The sequence below is a fragment of the Colossoma macropomum genome, unplaced genomic scaffold (assembly GCF_904425465.1).
Source record: "Colossoma macropomum unplaced genomic scaffold, Colossoma_macropomum, whole genome shotgun sequence".
NCBI classification, from domain to species: domain Eukaryota; kingdom Metazoa; phylum Chordata; class Actinopteri; order Characiformes; family Serrasalmidae; genus Colossoma; species Colossoma macropomum.
In genome coordinates this window covers 23670526-23690951 of record NW_023494802.1, presented here as the reverse complement: position 1 = coordinate 23690951, position 20426 = coordinate 23670526, and the positions used below count along the sequence as shown (strand labels likewise).

The window sequence follows — 20426 nt, the reverse complement described above, 5'->3', positions numbered from 1 at the left end:
GTTATACAGAAATATTACAGAGGGACAAAAGTAATATTCCCATTACTCTAAATATATACCCTAACCTAGCAGTTTCTCTCTCTCTTTCTCTCTCACTTCCTCAGTAACTTTTGCGACTCCTCCATAATACAGAAGAAAGATTGTTGAGAACTAGAAAGATTCATTTCTGCATAGTGTTCTCTCTTTCTCTCTTCTGTCCATTGTCTTTCTTTGACCAACACAAAACTGTCAAATGTACGTATTCATGTGTACATGATTTAGGAAAACTTAAGTGGCAGAGGAAGAAAAATATTAAAAGGCATACATTATAATCAGCAAGTTCTGCACAAATATTCATATATAACAGTCATGAGGACACGTATATTTAAAGGTAGGTGCGGTCACCATATTTGTCTATGTAAATTGGAATAAAAATGTAAACCACAGAAACAAGGAATTGATAGGAATCTAGTAAATGTTTGTTAAAGTGCAAGTCTGTGGCAGTTTTTCTTTGCAGAAAACAATGTGCTAAAAAACTGCTGAAAGTCCTTTGACATATACAGCTTTGCAATAGATAAGACAGCACCCGCTGGTGACTGCATGGCAAGACCACACTGGTCGTATGCTTCCTTTCTCTGACCCGTCAGCGTATTCTACTGATTAACAGCGACTCTAAGACACTTTGAATCTCTCTGGTCAGGAAAAAATATATATATATATAAAACACCAACGCTCAAACCCATCTGGTCCTTGCGAGGGAAGAAAGAAGGAGACGAAGCAAAGGCCGGACAGACACAGGGTCATGAAGAGAAGACTGCCCACTCTTCTCTGACAGCCCTGCCTGCATCTCTAGGATCTGTGTGGTTGTGATTGTGTGTGTATGTGTGCGTGTGCGGCTCCCTCCACACACAGCGATCTGACTATGGCGCTTCAGATCGAGCACACACCCCATCAGAAGGGGAAACAGGCGCTTCAGGATTGGACCTTGCCTTCTGGCTTTGAACTAAGAGATCCACGCAAAGTCTTTCTCGCTGCCGCCCCGCGCCTCGCCTTCCTGGGCCGAATCGCTCTCCTCTTTGCCATCGTCCGTGGCTCCATCGTCGCGCTGCGACATCCCTGAGTCTGCCGGCCACTTACTGCTCTCCTCTTCCCCTTCTCCCATCAGCTCTGCCTCCGCCATCATCTCTTCCTCGCCGTCCGCACCATCATCGGGGAAGCGGTGGTCTCCAGGGAAGCGGTGGTCGCCGGGGTAGAGGAGCTCCTCCTCCGGGGAGGCGTCCTCGCCGTTCTGGTCCAGCAGGGCGGCCATGCCCCGGCCTGAGCAGTCCGCACATACACCGTGGCGCCGGGAGCCATGCTTGATACCCACACTGGCAGCCGACATGAAGACGCGACTGCATACCTTACACACGTACTTCTTGTCCTTGCTGTGCACCTGAGAGAGAGACAGATACAGAAATGAGATAGAGAGAAATGAGGCAGCAAAAGATATAAGGTAGCTTTTCTGCTCCTTTGTTCAATTTGCCATGGCTAGACTACTCAAGAAACGCAATCTGGGCAACTCTTTGGTGAGTAAATGCAGACCTATATCTAATAAGTCCCTGTTATGTAACATCATAGAGGAAGTAGTATTTAAACAATATAATGATTATTCTCCTCAATAATAACATCAATGAGAATTTCAGTTAAGCTTCAGAATAAAATACAGAATCAGCTTCTGTGATCTGACTGATTACTGATGAGAAAATTCTTGTCCCTTAGAACCTTAGTCTTAAAATCCTTTGACTTGAAAACTGGATTAGACTGTCTGGAAATGTTCTGGAGTGGTTTTTAACATAATTAACTAGGTAATGTTTTGTTACCTATAGCAAACTTGCATCTGAAAAGCATGTTTGCTGGGGTGTACCGCAAGGGTATATTATTGGGCCACTTTTATTTTCCTTATATATTTACATTTACGGCATTTGGCAGACGCCCTTATCCAGAGCGACTTACAATTTGATTAGTTTTTACATAGGTAGGAGAAGGTAGTGTTAGGAGTCTTGCCCAAGGACTGTTATTGGTATAGTATAGGATGCTTGTCCAGATGGGGGATTGAACCCCAGTCTACAGCGTAGAAGGTAGAGGTGTTACCCACTATACTTATATATCCTGCCACAAAGGTATATTATCAGTAAATATAGAGTCAACTTCCACAGCTATGTAGAAGTCAAGCGGTTTTACATTTCTGTTACACCAGATTAAATAATTTTCTTACTTACTACTTACTACATAAACAAAATTATTAACAATAAACAAACTTTCCAAGAAACAGGGAGAGCTGTAGAGATCAAAGATCAGATTACACAAAATCTTCTGAGATGTATCCACTCAAAAGATATACAATGGATAGGCTATTAACACATACTTTCACGTAACAAATTAAGTGTAGTGAGATAAGTATACTTTCATTTTTTCAAAGGCATTTGAAATCACTGTTATGTACTGTATGCGTCTTTATTGTGAATTTAATGTTTCTGTGACTTTTTGTACTTTGTAACTGTGTTGTCCCTAAATGTACATCCTGAAAACTGAAAATAAATAGAAACCTCAATACTGATAAGCAGGCAATCCAAACCAGCTTAATAAAAGTGAATATTTATGGAATTTGTCAGATAGAGGGCCACTTCATAGAATAAAGTCTTTGTAACATAATACATGGCTAGCTAGTATGTGGCACAGAAGACCATCAAGTCAGCATTTCGCTGTCAAGCAGATGTTAAGCAGCTGAGCCACCACCGCTTCCTAGCTGCTCTCCTAACATGCTGCCTGTTAACAACACTACGCTTTTACTGGCTCTTTGATCTGCCTCAAACCAGAACTAATTTTTGTGGCATACTCTGTTAACCACACTCAAACAAACATATGTCAAAGCGTGTGTATGCTTTCTGTGACGGGAAACAGTGAGATGAGAGGAGAAGCTGAAAACTGTAGTATGAGAGAATAAAATGGAGAATATCACAAAAAGGGAGCAATCAAGACTTGATCTCTCTTTTACATTTAGTTACTCTTCAGATTTTCACAGAATGGTGTTTATCTCTATGCAGTAAGCAGTCATACAATTAAATAAAAGTCAGGCATTTCAATAAGTAATTGTTCTCTAGTGCGTATTTAATCATACAACTTCCCAAAATGTAATAAAACAAATGAATATAACCTGCAAATACAAACGTCTAAATCTACAACAAAAGCAGCAAAATATAGCAATGACAGACTCCTGCCATCAAATAGTACTCATAGCAAGTGCTGACAGGAAAATACCAAATGCCCATTATAATGAGAACCTTCCGAAAGACGATTTGAGGCCTGTCACTGACTCGTCCCACAGTGCATCTCGACTACCCTCTGCTGCCCCCTGCTGACTTTCCTGTGACCTGCATCACCGTGCACTCACCAGTGTGTGCCTCTTCATATGTTCACGGCGGGTGAACTTCTTCCCACAGATTTCGCAGGGGTATGGTCTCTCGCCTGTGTGTGAGCGCATGTGCCTCTTCAGGATGCACTGGTGCATAGCGGAGAAGCTGCAGTACGGGCACTTGAATTTCTTCCTGATCACCGTGAAGTCATTTACTGCTGAGAGAAAGAGGAGAGATGGTCAGAGATGTGCGCTTCCTAAGCATACATGTATCATCATAATAAACAGAGGTGCTGTGGAAGCATTCATATGATATGCTCACAGTGGGGTAAACCTTACCTATCTGTTCGTATAAAAAGAATGACTGACAGCTATCATTGTTAATACTACTGTGGGCTATTGCTATTTAATGTGAGTCACCTTGCCTTCTGAAACTACAGTTCAGTTTTGTGTACACATAAAAGGCATTCACCTAGACAACTAGTTCATGTATGGACAGGGAGAAGATGATGCTCTTACTATACACTGCATAACCGTTGAAAGGTGAACTCATAAGAGCAGAGCTATAAGCAATAGCATAGCAGTCCTTCTATCAAGTCTTAATGTATAATAAATAATTATTTGATGCTGAATGTTTTTCTTTGTTGAGTCTTATAGAGCTCTTAGATTAGCCCGAATGCTCAACCTATTCTGAAAAATATTAAGAAAGGTCTCAGAGCTAAGCTCACCTTCCCTTAGCTACCAACGCCAGTCCTAAAGGACAGTTTCCCTAGCAACCACTACAGCACTGAGGCACATTTGGCCACATTGTTGAAAAACTCAAATTCAACAAAGATATAAATATGGAAGAATAGCAGCACATCTCCCTGTTGTCTGCTGAATGGTGTAACTGGCACAGAGGGTGTAACTGGTATAGACTGGATTCAGGCAAGGCTGATCTTTGATGATGCTTTGCACAAGTAACACAGGAGTTTTGAGGATACAGAGCAAACAGTGTACGCATGCTTTGTACTTTTCCCGTTCTAATGTCTGTAATCGCATTAGGCCAGTGGTCTAGACCGGCAGGGCTAATAAGAAGATGAGGACAGCAGGCTCAGGCAAGCAGCACAGAGCCAGGTCCTGTTCGCTATTAAAAGGGCTCTGGCCTCTGTGACAGAAAATGTGTGGAACATGAGGTTAAGACTCAGAACCAGACGATGTGACGACCACTTCTACAATAACATGGAGGATATATATAAAATTTTTCAGATCAGTCCTATTCGTCGAGCATGCCTTTATTCAACACTTGTTAATAATGTTGTGAATAAAGAGAGATTACATTTCTGAATAGGAAAAAAGAACGGTAGCACGGCTTTGTTGAAGCTTCACAAGAAAATTTATTGACTACAAAGATACAAACAACCATTTACACAGTTGCTAAAAAATCCCCGATAATCTGCATTCAGTATGAAAACTTACTTTTTTGTTTCGTTAACAAAAGATAGTGCAAACAATACAGCAGTGATTGCTGCATCACATACTGTAAGATCCCTAATGGGTTTTTCACATCAGCACGGTTTTCATTCGCTTAAAGACAAACGTGACAGAGAGCCAATCCGCCTTTTCTTTCCCTGAGGAGAACGTCTTGGGAGCTTTCACAGAAGTGCAAGTTCCATGTTGTCATATTTTTTTTTCTTTTTTGCATAGTAGTTAAAATAGTGAGTTCCATAAAATGCATCTGACATTCTGCCTAGCACCACTTTCATAAGCTCAGACAGCCATGGTTCCACCATTTTTTGTGAATTCAGAAAATCTGGAGTGAGTTCCCTGGCATAGATCTGGAAGATTTTTTTTTCTAAATACACCACAATTCTTTTGTATATGATAAACAAATCATAGAAGCAATGTTTGTGCCCAAGAAACATGCAGCACAACCAAACAGTGTGGGCAAATCATTGAGAAATATGGAAAAGACCTGCCTTCTCCAAGACCACAGTATTTGCCTAGACTACAGAATTACAAAATACTTTTCTTTAAGTGTCCTAACAAATGCTTTTGGATTCAAAGGCCAGGCTTGATTATTAAGTAGCGGGCTTGTGATTAATGATTAATAATCTTTTCCAGTGCATATCCACATAGACCTGTATGTCCTTCCTAATATGGCTTTACCAAGACATGGAATGTTATCCAGAGTTAATGACTGGACATCCAGCCGCATGTGGTCTAAGAATGTTCCAGTTGTGAAATGCTCTAGAAAAAGAGGTAGCTCTAAATATGGGATTCTCTCCCATTTTCACACTGGAGCTGCTTCGGTTTGAAGAGACTTTGCAGAACTTATGTGAGTGAAAATCATGAAATGTTTTTAAAGGTAAATGATAAGGATTTGCAGGACACAAAAATCCTCTCTAGAGGTGACAGTTTACTGGTCAACAAAAAAGAGTGCTCACACGTTTATGGTCCAACCACTCAAAGACACAAAGCTAGATGTGTGGTAAAACAATGCACCTGATTGGTTTATATACTTATTTTTATCCACTTAAAATAACAAAACACTGATATTATTAAATCATTCAAGGGTGTGAGAATGGATGACAGTTAAACAAGTGCAAAGGTTCAATAACATATTTGCTCCACAGCAGCCCTCCTTTAGGAAAGACCAGCACGCATGCAAAAATGTGGATGTAATTAACCCTAACTGTATCACCAGTGGGCCACCATTTCTCCTAAAAGCCCCATGCTCTCCCTTCCTTCCCCTTCTTTCGCTATGACATAAACTGTATTGTAGGGTCAGCGAGGTTTGTGGAGGTCACTAGGGCACCTGTGACCTTAATGACTCTACTGCTCTCCTCCCACATCCTCTTTATCTCAGAGGTCGAGGGTGAGCTGGGGTGAGGACCAAGCTGAGCCAATTACTGACATTATTCAGCTGTGCTTAGACACACACACAGACAGGCACACGCACTCACACACATATACACACAGAGGCTTACAGCGAGGACATTGCTGGCTGAGGGATTTAAGGTCTACCCCTAACTCTCCTCATCCCTGATCATCCAACTCCACTCAATTATACAATCGTAGGGGAAGGAAGGAGATTACATTTTCCTCCTGTAGGGGACAGTGTCATGTGAAGATCACAAACTCAGAGTAAGGAAGTGCTTGAGTGAGTAAATCTATGATTTACTCATAAAGCATTTCCAGAAAACAATGCTTTAAAGATCAATTTACTTGCAAAGATCCAGGAGAAACCTGCACTATTCAAATACTCACTAAAAGAGGGAACAATTGTTGGGACACTGGAACAGAAGCTCTGTTTTGCATTCTTACAATGAGTAGGACAAGGGTTTAAGAAAGAGAGCCACCCAAACACTGGGCTGACTGGCATCCTTTATGCTGAGATCACTGCGTTCTCTTGTCTGATTACTGTCTAGTATAAAAATAAATCAATGCACAAACACAGGTGCATGGGCGCGAGATAAGGTGAATGTTTCGTCTTTGTCTTTGCATTGCAGTTGTAGCAGTTGCACTTATCAACACCCAAAGCTATTGTGGTTGGTACATGTCCAGTATTCGTATAAAAATATTCACATATATAGAATATAGAGTTTAATTCACAAATATTCACAATTTTTGTACATGTATTCTACAAAGCTTGTACACATCTTGTACAAATACATTACAAATCTTGTACAAATCTCAGTGCTCTAGCCGCAAATAGGCATCGGTTCTCTAAGGGACCCCTGAGTCGATTTTGCAATGGTGGTGGTGAAGATTCTCTAGCACCTTCATAATAACTTGCAGGGCAAACTAAGAGTTTAGGCAACTAGGGAGCAGACCTGGGGGCTCAAATTCCTGTCCTGGCCATAGTCAAGCACAGCCAAACACACCTATAAAACCTGGTATCTAAATTGAATCAGGTGTGACTGAGCAGGCAAACCACCATAAAGCACTGGACTGATGGTGCACTTGGATGGTCCTCGTCAACTTGGAAAATGGTCATGTCACCAAATAGTAACTAACAGTTTGTGTTCAGTTAAAACTGTTAAATTTATCAAGTGACCAAACTATCAGATGGAGTGGACTAATGACAGCTTGGTCTACTGTGTAGCATCGAACTTGTCTAGCATTTACGACTCAGTCATTTGTTCGAATTGTAACTGAGTTTTCCGAGTTTATGAGGACCATCCAAACACACCAGAAGGCCTTTCAGGACTGGATCTGGTCCCCTATTGTAGACCAAAGAGCCAGCAATCAATCTCCATTATGGCTGTGCCTGAGGTCAGTCTGGGCATCTTCCTTGAGGGTGTGGGAGTTCCAGAGTGGCTCGATGTGGGCAGTTCCTGCCTGGCAGCAGACCTTGGCGTGGGTGGCCAGGTTCTTCTGTGTGCTGAAGGCGCGGGCACAAGCCGGACAGTTGTAGACACGCTCACTAGAGTGCACGGATGACAGGTGGCGATTGAGGTCGGTGCGGTCGCGGAAGTGCTTGAGGCAGTACGGACAGCGCATCAGCTTGCGCTTGAAGTGGATGGTCTTCTCATGCCGGTCAGCATTGGACTTCAGCGTGAAGCTGGCCGGACAACGCGGGCAGTGGTAGCGCGGTGGTGGCGGAGGTGGCTCGAAAGAGGACGAAGGGGCCATTAGGGGGCGCTGCGGCTCCAAGCAGTCCAGAGACAGGGCCATGAGCGAAAGCGTGTGGCCGTACTCGTGCTGCCTCAGCTGGAGCAGGCTGCTAAACAGTTGCTTGCACAGGGAGCAGGCCAGCCCTCCGGCCCGCACCTCCGCCACACACACACCACGCCGCTCCTCCACCATCTGATCCTCCTCTATAGGAGCCTGGCTGCACTCCAGGCCTGCGAGAGGGCGAGCGAGAGAGGCAGAGAGATGGAGAAAGAGAGAGAGGTGAGAACTAACACCAGGAGATGAGCTTATGTATGTGAAAAATAACAGCCAGTCATGCAGAGAGGGCCAGATAAGGTACGAGAGGCCAGAACAGCTCACACGCACGCACACAAATACCTGCACTGTTACTCGGACTGTCTTCATCCTCTTGCATCTCCTCCTGTAAGAATACATGCACACGATGTTAAAGTTAAATGCTACTTAAAATATTGTATAATGGAGCGTGTTCTTGAGGCATGCAGGTTCATGTCCTGTACACATACGCATAGAAATGAAAAAGAAAATTAGACAGACACAACCCTTGAACAGGAAAAAAACAGAGATGATTAAAGAAAGAAATGTTAAGCACGAAAAACAAAGAGACAGTAAGAAAAGGAAAGGAAAAAGTAATCTCTAAGTGAAAGCCCTGGTCAGTTTGATACTCTGACTTCTCCTCCCTGGCTTGCCTTTCAGAATACACAGCAGGTGGAGAGAGAAGTAGAATTCTCTTTGTCTCATGACACAAGAGGATATTCAATATTTGTTTTTGAAGAGGTGTGTGTGAGTGCGAGAGGAGGGTGGTGGTAGTGCAGATGCACTTTTGTTTGCTCATCCTCGATCAGAGAGCATATGTAGGTGTGACCTATCCACCTCTATACCTATAGAGTCCCCTCCTTTTCTGACTCTCCCTCATTTTCCTCACTCTCTCTTTCTCTCTCTCTCTCGCTCTCTCTCTCACCACTCCCTTGTGTAAAAGCAACACGCTAGAGTCTAACCAAACAGATGGCTTGTCCACAGAGATGGTGCGGCTTCTTGGGAGGGAGGTCCTGTGAAACCAAATGCCACCTTAGCACACACGGGGAGAATGCAATTTCCTGGACCCGTGCAAGAAAACATGAAACTCGCCCTGCCCCTCTCATTGTCCACCCCTATTGATTCCCACCCTCGCCTCTCCCTTCTTCTTATCTGTGGCCCCTTGCCTAGTGTGGAAGACCTGCTTGAGCTTTCCTTAGGCTACGATTCATATGCACATGAATGTTTTGCAGCTCAGGTGCCAGGAAATATGGAGAGTCATATGCATGCATATGAGAAAGAAAGTTTAGACAGAGACGTTAAAAAGAAAAAGAAGAGACAAAAGACACAACAAGATGGAAAAAAGGCAGTTCACTTTTATACATGAATGCAACTTAAATGCTGTGCCTCAAATCGAGTACATCCATAGGGTACTAGCTATTTAAGCAAGTGGTGTGCTTACAGTGCAATGAAATGAAGTACTATTAATATCTTAATGATGTATAAAAAATGCTAGAAATTGAAATGTGCAACGTTGAACACAGCAGGCTGCCATACGTTAGCGTAATGGAAAAAGCTCTATCATACAGCCACTGTGAAAAAGTTAGACATCTTTGTCCTTCAATCTTTTTTTACTTTATATTCAGCAGTTTTTGTACGGAGGCTATGAAGGTGCAATTGAGTGGTCTGATGTACCGCAGTAATTTTAGTTTCCATTTAGTGTAAAATATTACTGTTTGAAGTGAAAACTGAAAATCTAAACACTAGTGAAATATATACTATATAGAATAAAAAATATATATGGTTACACTTTACTTGCTAAATACATGCTAAATAACATTGAAATAACCATGCCATAAACAGATGTCATAGGCTGTCATGAGTTCTTATGTTTGGTAATATGTCATCTGTATCACCAACTATTATGACATATGTCCTAATGTTAAATGTCATGACGGCTAACAAGAGTACACAGCAAAAGTTCACTTGTGAAACATTATGTCGTGTCATGACAGTTAACGGTTATGTCAATGTTATGTAGCAGGGTTCAAGTAAGTGTTACGAAATATATTGCATAGTGTTAGATAGTATCCTCACCACTGCAGACTAGGCAGACTAGACACTACTCCCAAGTTGCGACACAGGGAAATACAGAGACAGTGATAGCGAGAAATACAGTGAGAGAGGCCCCGAGGGGCCCTTAAGGGACTGTGTGTGCTTCTCAGCGGACTTACCTCAGAGGGCGAGGGCTCTGGATCCTGCTCCATGTCCCGACTGTATGAGGAGCTCCCGGCCAGCGGAAGGCCGATGGGAGCCCCCAGGGGCCGCTGCTCGGAGGGCGGCGGAGGAGGCAGAGGAGGGAGAGCGGACGGAGGAGAGGACGAAGACGGCCCATGTTTGCTATCAAATGGGGCCCCGGGGCGGTGGGCGCCACTGCCGCCGCCGCCGTCGGAGCGGTGAGACCCTGGGGAGCACAGGAGAGGAGTCTCACCCACCTGCACTCAGAGCAGCCGCCATCTTCCACACAGCAGGGGTGGGGGTGGGGGGGGCAGGGGCCAAATACAGCGACTTAATTTTACAACCAGAGAGGGAGAGGAGGATAGGAATAAAGGAATAAAATAACGGAAAAAAAGATAAGCATTTTTTTTTTTCAGTGAGGAGCGGGGTTAGGGGTTGAATTCTCTCTCTCGCTCTTTTTTGCTTCTCTATCCTCCCACGTGTGCACACGAGGGAGGGCCGCATGTGAGTATGTGTGCGTATGTACTCGCTTGTGCTTGTGTGTGAGAGCGAAAGAAAGCAGGTTTTGAAAAGATGGCTGAAGTTCTTGTGAAAAACACGGTAAGTTATTTGACAGGGTCCATCTGAAAAAGAAAAAAAGGAGCTGGTGGATATATTGAGCTGCGTGAAATGGTAAGCTCTGTTCTTTTGACCATCCAGGATATCGATACATTTGGACTTTTTTTTCCACAGCGTAACACTTGCTGACAAAAGGCTAAAGTTTTATTGAATTTTTACCTCAGTTATTTGCTTGTTCCACAACTGTTAAGGCTTGATATTGAATAAAAAGAATGAATAGCCGCCTATTGGTATGCGCCAAAAGAGGTTGGCTTACAGTTTGCATGTTGATGTTATAAAGCTTGTATTTATTTTCACAGCTTCAGAGTGCTTGCCGAATCAGCGCCTTAGGACAGACTTAAGACTCCTTGCTGTGTCCTGTTGCATGATTCGGTATGGGTTTTTGCAATTAAATGAATATTCAAGTTTGAATCCAGAGACGTTCATGTAGATGTTTGTGTGCGCGTGTTTCTCGGAGACCCGTGCTGTTGGGAAAAGAGCGGTAAGTGTTGAAAGGACAGATGCACTCGCTCCGGTAAAGCAAGACCACGGATGGATTCCTGGAATACTCTTCTCCCACACCCTGCACTCCCATTTCCTCATGAGAACACACGCATGCACACTCAAAAGCACAGTCTCTCACACATACACACAGGCCAGACCTCAACACAAACACTATATGAGGATTTTCAAAAAAAGGCCATACCCCATTCTTTGTTCTGCCCTCCCCACACACTCATCCCCATCTCCTAGGAAAGATCATAAGGCCAAGGGTGGACTGTGTTCTAATCTCTAGTTAACCATTCCCTTTGCCCTTTTTCCAGTCTTCTTATGATGCCTTATCCCTATCCGTCAACAGTAATTACATCAGTGCATCCATACAACACCTCCAGTCATCTCCCTAATCTGTGTTATGACTAAACAGTGGCTTTCCATCTGCTGTTCAGAGTATCCACAACACTGAGACAATTCAAAGAACAGTTCAATCAGAAATGGTAATGTTGCTAAAAGTGAATTAAAGTGAATAGCCACCAGTTAGCATTATGCACACTACATGCTAATTAGTGATTATTAGCTTCCATTCATTGATAGCCATGCTAGCATATTTAGTTGAGCTACTCCTTTAAGCACATCTAATTATCCAAAATCCCAGCTCAGCTGGAAAGACACGTTCGAGAAGATCACCAAGATCTTTCCAGGAAGGAGTTAAGGGGGATGACTAGTGGTCGGCTAAAGGGTGTGACATGATCAGGGTGGGATGGCTTAAATGCTGTCTTGGTCAAAGGGCACCTTTTATGCTGGTCTGGAACCAGTTCGCTCCACCTCAGGTTCAAACTTAACAACAAGCTGATCTCAGATTAGCATTAAAAACAAGGCATGTACTAGCACCCCTGGTCAGATGGTCAACATCAGAAGGTCTGAGAGGGTGTGAAGTCCTAAATGCTCTTTTCCTATCAGCTTAAAATTGAACTGTGTTTCAACCCCCAGCCCTGATAATACTTTGACGTCTGCTCTTTTATTTATTCCACTGTGGTCCTTACAATTTAACCCTCCCATATTTTCACAGAAAAATTCTGTTGAAGGTGTAGATACAATTGAACCAAATTTGTGTTTTTAAGCATAAAAGGATTAAATTAAATTCAACCAATTGTGTAATTAAATATAAATAATTGCAAATATAAATTGAATGTATAGCTAAATGAAACATGACTTTAACTCGGCTGAAACATGACTTAAACTCAGATGCACCATGGTTATTATTTTAGTGTGACAGAAAAAATAAACGCTTGGTTGAACTGATGTTCTTGCGGTTTTTCACAATAGCAATGCAGAAATAAGCCCACTAGCCAACTTGGCCAAAATGACAGCCAACCTAAGAGTGAGATAAGCTTTGAACTAGAGAATGACAAGAGCTTTATTTGTATTCCATTCAGACTGTGCTATGCACCCAGATCATATTCCCAACATTATTCTATGCATAATACATGTGTTTTTAACAGTAGGTGAGTCTGCTAATGGCAAGACTTTCAAGATTAAGGAAAAATTCTTAATGTGTGACAATATGCTCATACAAACTGCCATCACATGCCACAGAACCACAGAATTTTATCAAGACTAATCAGTTTGTTTCATTCATTATAAAATATATTGCTGCTTGTAACTTGTTTGTATTGTTATTTGTTCCACCATGTTAAAATACCAACTGCCTTTATATTGTGGGAACATTTTATGGTTAATGGAACCATAGAAACAGACCAAAATTACTTACAATAAAACCTCACATTAATGTATATTAACGTTAAGAACACATATAATGTTATTTTTTCCGACTGTGCTACTATGAACTTATGGGAACCATATCTATGACAGCTTTGATAGTACACAACTCACTCAAGGTCCCTCTCTCTCTCTCTCTCTCTCTCTCTCTCAGAGGAAGTGGGCCAGAGCAGGGCAGGCAGGCTGCTAAGTGCTGTATTCACCTCACTAACCCCCTCCTGCCTCTGCACACCCATGGGAGAGGAGCACTGAGGAGAGAGGCCACTCAGCACTACACAATCCAAAAGTGCTCAGATACACAGCCACCTGCAACTTTTTCACTCATGCAAAACACAAAACAAAGCAAAAACACAATCTAAGCTGAAACAATTGGATTACAGTTCATTACAGTGTTTATACAGGTTTTTTTTCCTGGAACAGCTACAGCATCGACAACAATGGCAGCAGCTAATTTGGCTAACTATTCAGCAAGTGTGGGCTCTAGTGTGTGTGAACCTTTCCCAATACTTTTACCTGCCTGTAGGTCATCTTTTTAAATCGTAAAGGACATCAACTACTGAACAATCACTAGAAACTCAACTGTTGATGTTGGTTTGCTCTCTCGTCATTAGAAAAATGCCTAATGACTGTTTTGGTTCTACATCTCTCGTGCTGGGTTCATGCTTCCGACACTGACTAAATTCAGAATGAAAGTTTGCTTATCAACACTTGTATTTTCAGTTTGCAGTGAGAGCAACAAAAGCGTTGCTATAGAGTTAGAATGAGTTTTCAGGAATATTTTGATTGATGCACCCTTATGTTACATATTATCTACAGTTTAGATACATGCAAATTAGCGCTTAACACTGAACTCAGAGAAGATCCAGCATGCACATACACACCTACTCAGACGCGCACACGTGTTTGCGCTCACGCAGAAACTCATTTATCTTAAGCTGAGAGCAAGGTTAATTGGTCTCTAGTAATTATGTTAATTGTGGATTCTCTGACTGGCAGAAGTTTCCAGATGGTGGGACAGCTCTAGTAGGATAACAGCCACTCTGGGGTCATAGTGTAAGATTAGGAATAGGACTAGAATTAGACATATTCTGACAGAGATTTTGGCACACACACATGCATGCAGAACACAGACACACACACACAGACACATGCAGGTCGGTTTTTATAGGATGGATACTACAGTTGTGTGCAAAAGTTTAAACACCCCTAATCAAATGACATGCTTTGTTGATTTCCTAAGTGAAAATAAGTGAACACATTCTCTACGGGAAACAGTGCACATTTTCTTGTTATTTGCTTAATTTGACACATTGGAAAAAAATAAAACATAAAATTCGCCGGAACTTTTACACAGGCTACATGTTATGTTTTATTTTATTGCAATAAAATATCAAAAAGTATGTTCTCTGTAGAGGATGAGTTATTTTCACTTTGAAAATCAACAAAATATTTAACTTGACCTGGTGTCCAAACTTTTGCATATGACTCTATTTTATTTCCTTGCTTTTGGAACAAAAAAACTTGTTTACAAATATATAACTTCACATGAGAATCAAACTTCACTTCTTTTTATGCATATTAACCCCTTAAATGGCCAGGACCAGTCAGGTGTCCAAACGTCTAAAAGTTTGCCTTAAAATAATATGTTAATGTTTTCATTTTCAATTTTTTAGAGCTTTCAAAACAAGCTAACATGCTAGTCATAATACATTTCAATACAACACCTTGTATTAGTACATCCTAGTAACTACTTGTATGTAATAATAATGAAAAGCCCAACGCTAAAGCTAATCTTAACCTCTTGTAAATTTAAATATAAATCTTAAAGAAATAGTTTTGCCCGTTGCTTTGGAAAAAACACTTTACAAAGTCAGGACTATTTTGTTGGTAGGTTAGGACTGTGTTTCTCTGATTTTTTTGTCCTGAAAATGTACAAAAACAAACACACGCACGAACATGCATACACAAACATACTCAAATCGATTCGCCACCTCCTTGTCATCTTTATTTTCTTGCAAAATGCAGCACAATAAAAAAGCCCCCAGTCCATCAACTCGCTCGTCAATCTCACTTCCGCGCCTGTCCCCTGTAATACGGCTCCCACACGCACTGCAGGATCTAACCGGCATCTGAGTGTGTATCAGCGAGCGTCAAATTCGCAAACACTCGCCGCGCGTCTCCCCTGTGAGGCTGCCGGTGACAGCTGGGTGGACAGGTTGGCAGCTCGCTGTCACAGCCTATAGATCAGCCTGAGAGAGAGGGAGGAACACACACCTAAAGCCAATAACACACACACCACCTGACCCGAGATCAGTTTCTAATGGAGGCTGGGCGGAGAACGCGGCAGCAGACGAGCCGCCGAGGCCAACCTGGCGCGACCTCGCGGCTCGATTAAATCAATGCCTCTACTCAGGATTTAAAAAACACACTTTGAAGTTGAGGAGAGGAGTGTGGTGGCTGGTGATGCAGCAGAGCGGGAAGGCCTTAGGCTCAGCGGCTTTTGGAGTGCTGTTTGTTTAAGTGGGGCTGGTTGATCCTTTCTGTTAGGCATTAATGAGAAACTGTGTGTGGGATGGGGAGAGGGGGCAGTTATGGTTGTGTACTTACGTGTACCGGTTTTAGGGCATATTTGCTCAAGACTGGTCCCTCCTTTTGTGTTGCCTTTTTAAAACAAATATTGCTGATTTTACAACCATAAATTCTACAGATGGCACAATGCCACTTTTCAATTCTATTGCAATATTGATAATGAAACATTGTGTACTGGCTGAAAATGATGTAATATTTTCTCTTCAAAAATGGCTAAGCTTTAAATAAAGGCTGTTTCTTAACATTTAAAGGCCCTAAGTGACATCCTACATGGTGTCCGCCCCCCACCGAATCATATTATTTTGTGTAAAAGTACCTTATACGTGGTCTTTGCTATTTTTAGGCCACAAGGGTGCCTCCTGCAAAAATTCTCATGGGGACCTCTTGTGGCTCAGGGGCTCTTACAGCTAGAAACTCGAAGCACTTTACTTAAGAGGACCATCTAAAAGTACCACAATCGAACAAAGCAAACACTCTACAACCCAAAGAAATTTAGTACAGTGCTAAAGTCTTCCTGGAGATCTCCAAGAACTCAGGAACCAAACTTGTGTTCTCTTATCTGTATTATTCTAACCAAAATATTAATAAGATATAAATAACATTCTTGTTAGGTTTTACTGTATTTAAGTTTGTTTGTATTTATTCTAATGTTATGGCTCATAAAACACTTTGTCTTGGACTAAACTGCAGTGCCAAAGGTGAATCCCCATTGAACTGAATTGGAAATTCTTTTTAATCTAGAATTAGGGTTAATCTGGGTCTGGGAAACTGGCTGATGCTGTAGTTTTGGTGGCAAAGCACACTTGCTGTTCAAACACAGTGGGACTTTTTCACAAAAGAAATCACTTACAGTGCAAATGTTTGAAAAATCAGACTGTTTAAAATAAAAGAATTTTGATTCTTGTTTAATAATTAGCAAGCTACTCATTATATTACTGATATGTCACTTTATGTTGAGTTATTGTGATATTTGAGGCTAGATACAGTCATATGCAAAAGTTTGGGCACCACTGGTCAAGCTACATGTTGCTGATTTTCTAAGTGAAAATAAGTATGCCTCATCTACAGCGAACAAAACATTTAAATGTACAATTGCTGTTTATTTACTGAATCAAACATAAAGTGTAAAACATAAAATGAAGCCTGTGCAAAAATATTGTGCATTTTATCTTTCATTTCTTCCAATAAGTTAAACTCAGCAAAAAAAAAAAAATGCTAAAACTGGCAGACAAATGTCATATTTACATTTGTCCCCTGTAGAGGATGTGTTAACTGATTTTCACTTAGAATAATTTGACTGGAGGAGCTTACATACTGGAAGCTGGTCTCTGTATCATATTTTCTAATGTCTTTAGACACAAATGAGATGCTTCTGAGGCTTCAGAGAAAATGCATTTTCAACATCAATCAGATAAAGAGCTTTACATGCTTCCTTATTGTCCTTTGGCTGGAGTTTGCCAAACAAAGCTCCGGTGGCCTGAGTGACAGCGACTGTGTTTTGTCCTTAAGAGTGCCCATTAAGCCTTAATCCAGTCCAGAGAACAAACACACACGCACACACACGCAAACACACACACACTCTTGAGCCTGCCCTGAGGGATAGTATGAGTAGCTCTGGGTTTTCCTCTGGTGCTTCTCTCTCACACACAAGATAAAGACTGGGAGTTAAACACACAAAAGACACAATTACCAGAAAGAGAGAGAGAAGGAGAGAGAGAAAGAGAGAGATCTTGGAATGGTGCAGGGTAAAAAACCAAGTCTGAATATTTTAAAAGCTTTTAACCTATAATCTGTGCATGGTTATGTGAAATATTTTAGGAAGGACAGGGTTCTGGGGGTTCAAGGCTTTGTGATTGTGAACACAGAAATATAATAGTAAAGCACAAAAAGCGCACACACGCCCAACAGCTAATACAGGTTGAGAGAATACCTAGAGCAAAAGCATTTAAAATGTGGCTCTTTTACACTCCAGCTTTTCTTTGGCATACACATGCGACAGCAAACTGTGCTTAGACAAACTGAATTAAAATTCACATTAATTTATGACACACCATTAATGTGCAAGGCTCACTAGCAAGCAATAAACATCCACTGTTTGATCACAAAAGTATCTACCACCGCTCTTCTACAAAGCTTGTGCCTAAAGCCAGCAGAACACAGTCACTCTAACACAATCACAGAAAACCAAAGAGAACAGAGAAACTACCCACACTTAGAGCTGGAGTAAAATGGGCTGAAATTAATTAGAGAAGTCCATAAGTGTTTATGATGGAACTCTTTGCAAACATGTGGAAAACCTACAGTCTCAATATTGTATTTGAATCATTGTATTCAAATTGTATTTGAAGTCTTCTGCAAGTGTCTGGAAGAGTTCACTGGCAACCTGGGGGGCTATAATATAGAGGTGGGCAGTATGACGATATGAAGTTTCTTTCCAAATGTGTTTTACAACAAAATCCTTCATATGTTACCATTATTGTCGTAAATTATAAGGATGCATAATCAGAAAGGGCAGATGTTTGTTCCAAACACACGATCAGCAATCAGCCAATTTATTATTTTTATTCAGTCTGATCTCTGTTGCAATTTCTGACATAAATAACATGAGGCAGGTGAGCACTCTTGCACAGTATTTGAATGCTGCTGCTACACTTGCACTAAAATGTATTTGGCTCATTTGTCTCATCATAGCCAGTTGCACTTTATTTGATTCATATTGTTTAAATAGGCAATGGATTTTTCATTGAGGAATTTATAAATCAACTTTGGCCCTTTAAAGTGAAAATAGTATTTATATTATGAGTTTGGATAATAGAAAACCCTGGAAATGTGCTTGTGCGACATCTGAATCAGAGCCAGCCATAAAAACTTATGAATGGTGTATCTCTAATAAATTACATTACAATCACTTTTCATCATTGTATCTATAACACTGAACAAGTGCGTGCTTCGTAAATAAGGCATATTAATACTAATTATAGAACACCTGTAACCAACAACAACCAGTGTATACTGAGTCACTGTCATTGCCTTTTGTGGTGTTCCTGCTTTGTGTTTTATGTGTTCCAAACCACAGAATTAGTATCATTTCATTTTTTGTCATATCGCCCACCCTTACTATAAGGGCACATCTAAGTGGAAGTCTTCAGGACCCTACAGTAACCTCTAGGTCTGCAGGGCCATACAGCCTCTAAGAGGAAGGTGTGTGAAGTACAGAAGAATAATAAGCTGTGACTTACGGGACAGTGAATGTCCTCCTTTGGGAAGGTAATCAAACAGCAGGGGGTTATCCTCACTCAGCATTTCGGCTCCCAGAGACAGCAGGCTGTTCTTGCTCATTAGCGCCGCCCTCAGGTTGGCCACAGAGCCACTTCGCTCCTGATTCCGGCCCCCAGCCTCCTCCCTCTCGCTGGCCAACGACGAGCTCATGAAGCTTGCCTCCCCAGCCTCTTCCTGCTTCACAAAAAAGTCCATCCGCTCACCCCGGCTGTCTGAACTAGGCTCAGCCTCGTCTGCACCTACAAAAGGAAAAATCCCAGGCTTATTACATACTAAGGCTTACTATTCAGTAACTACAGGGACTTTAATGCAAACAGTGTGAGCTATTCTTAGGTTATAGAAGTCTGTAATAAAACTAACACTGGTGGGCCCTCTTCATTTAAGGGATTAAAGGAATTGTTTGGTAAAAAAAACAGATTTACACAATTTTGCTCTTATCTCAAATGCACTTCAGCGGAGATGTTTGGCCTCAGATGTTTGCTTCTTTAGTTTTGCACTGGAGTTACAAGGCTAATGTAGCTAAGAAGTACTTGTAATTAGCTTTGTGTAAACTGCATGCCTAAATCCTCACACGCTTGCCTAAAACTGTAATTAGTTAAATAATCTCAAATACACTTGCTTATATGGTTTCTCTCACTGTTGTCTATGTTATCTATAAAAAATCATAAAATTCTGTTGTTTTTAGCCGGCCTGAATTTTGTCTGGATTTTTGTCCATTCTTATACATAACAATGAGGCTGTTTACATGTTGCATCAACATGACTTTTCGGTGCTTAGCCAACATTCAGATTTCATTTCACCATGTGAAAAGCCATGTGTGAACACCTAGAATGCATGGTGACTGGATTACGATCAGATGACTCAAACCACATTTGGAGGTTGTCAGAGACGGATCTTAATCACATTCAAACAAGGGTCTCATCTGGTCACTTTGGGAAGACATTTTAAAGTATATCCAGACACTATCTGGACGAATGTTTAGGTGTAAACAAACTTAGTGTACAGTGCCAGAAAATAAGCAAACATTTTTATTTGAGATGACAACAATTTGATATGGTTTAAGGCATGTGTTCTGATGTTTTAGGCATGCAGTTTGGACAATGCTAACTGGTGTACATAACGTAGCTGTTGAAACAAAACCTCCACCTTTTTCCATCTTTAATATGATTTATAAACACCAGCTGCCCTTCCTATGAAAGTTTCATAATGTATGTATCTTGAAAAAAAGACTCATGATGTATGGTCTTGAAATTTTTTACTTTACATTAACTTACAATGAAACTGAAGAAGAATGCTTCTCCTGTAAACCATTTTGGAGATACAAGGTTCTTGTCCAACAGTGACGATAAGCTGCCTGTACTTGTTAGCTACATTAGCCTCAAAACATCACTGCAAACTCCAAATATGTCTTGGCTGATTGAGC

At 41.4% G+C, this 20426-nt stretch overlaps 1 protein-coding gene across 3 annotated transcripts in view; it reads right to left on the bottom strand.

The window, feature by feature from the left end:
* Positions 1-20426, bottom strand: part of zbtb46 (zinc finger and BTB domain containing 46) — an 85398-nt gene that overhangs the window by 2811 nt on the left and 62161 nt on the right. For 2 of the 3 annotated variants that reach the window (XM_036590755.1, XM_036590756.1), the window contains exons 4-6: positions 18964-19242; positions 3413-3591; positions 1-1414 (exon numbers count right to left, since the gene is read on the bottom strand). The exon at positions 1-1414 is cut by the window's left edge and continues 2811 nt beyond it. In XM_036590755.1, coding sequence (XP_036446648.1) covers positions 983-1414; positions 3413-3591; positions 18964-19242 — 890 coding nt within the window. In that variant the 3' untranslated portion in view covers positions 1-982. The remainder of the gene's footprint in view (positions 1415-3412; positions 3592-18963; positions 19243-20426) is intronic. The other variant, XM_036590757.1, reaches the window with a different exon arrangement.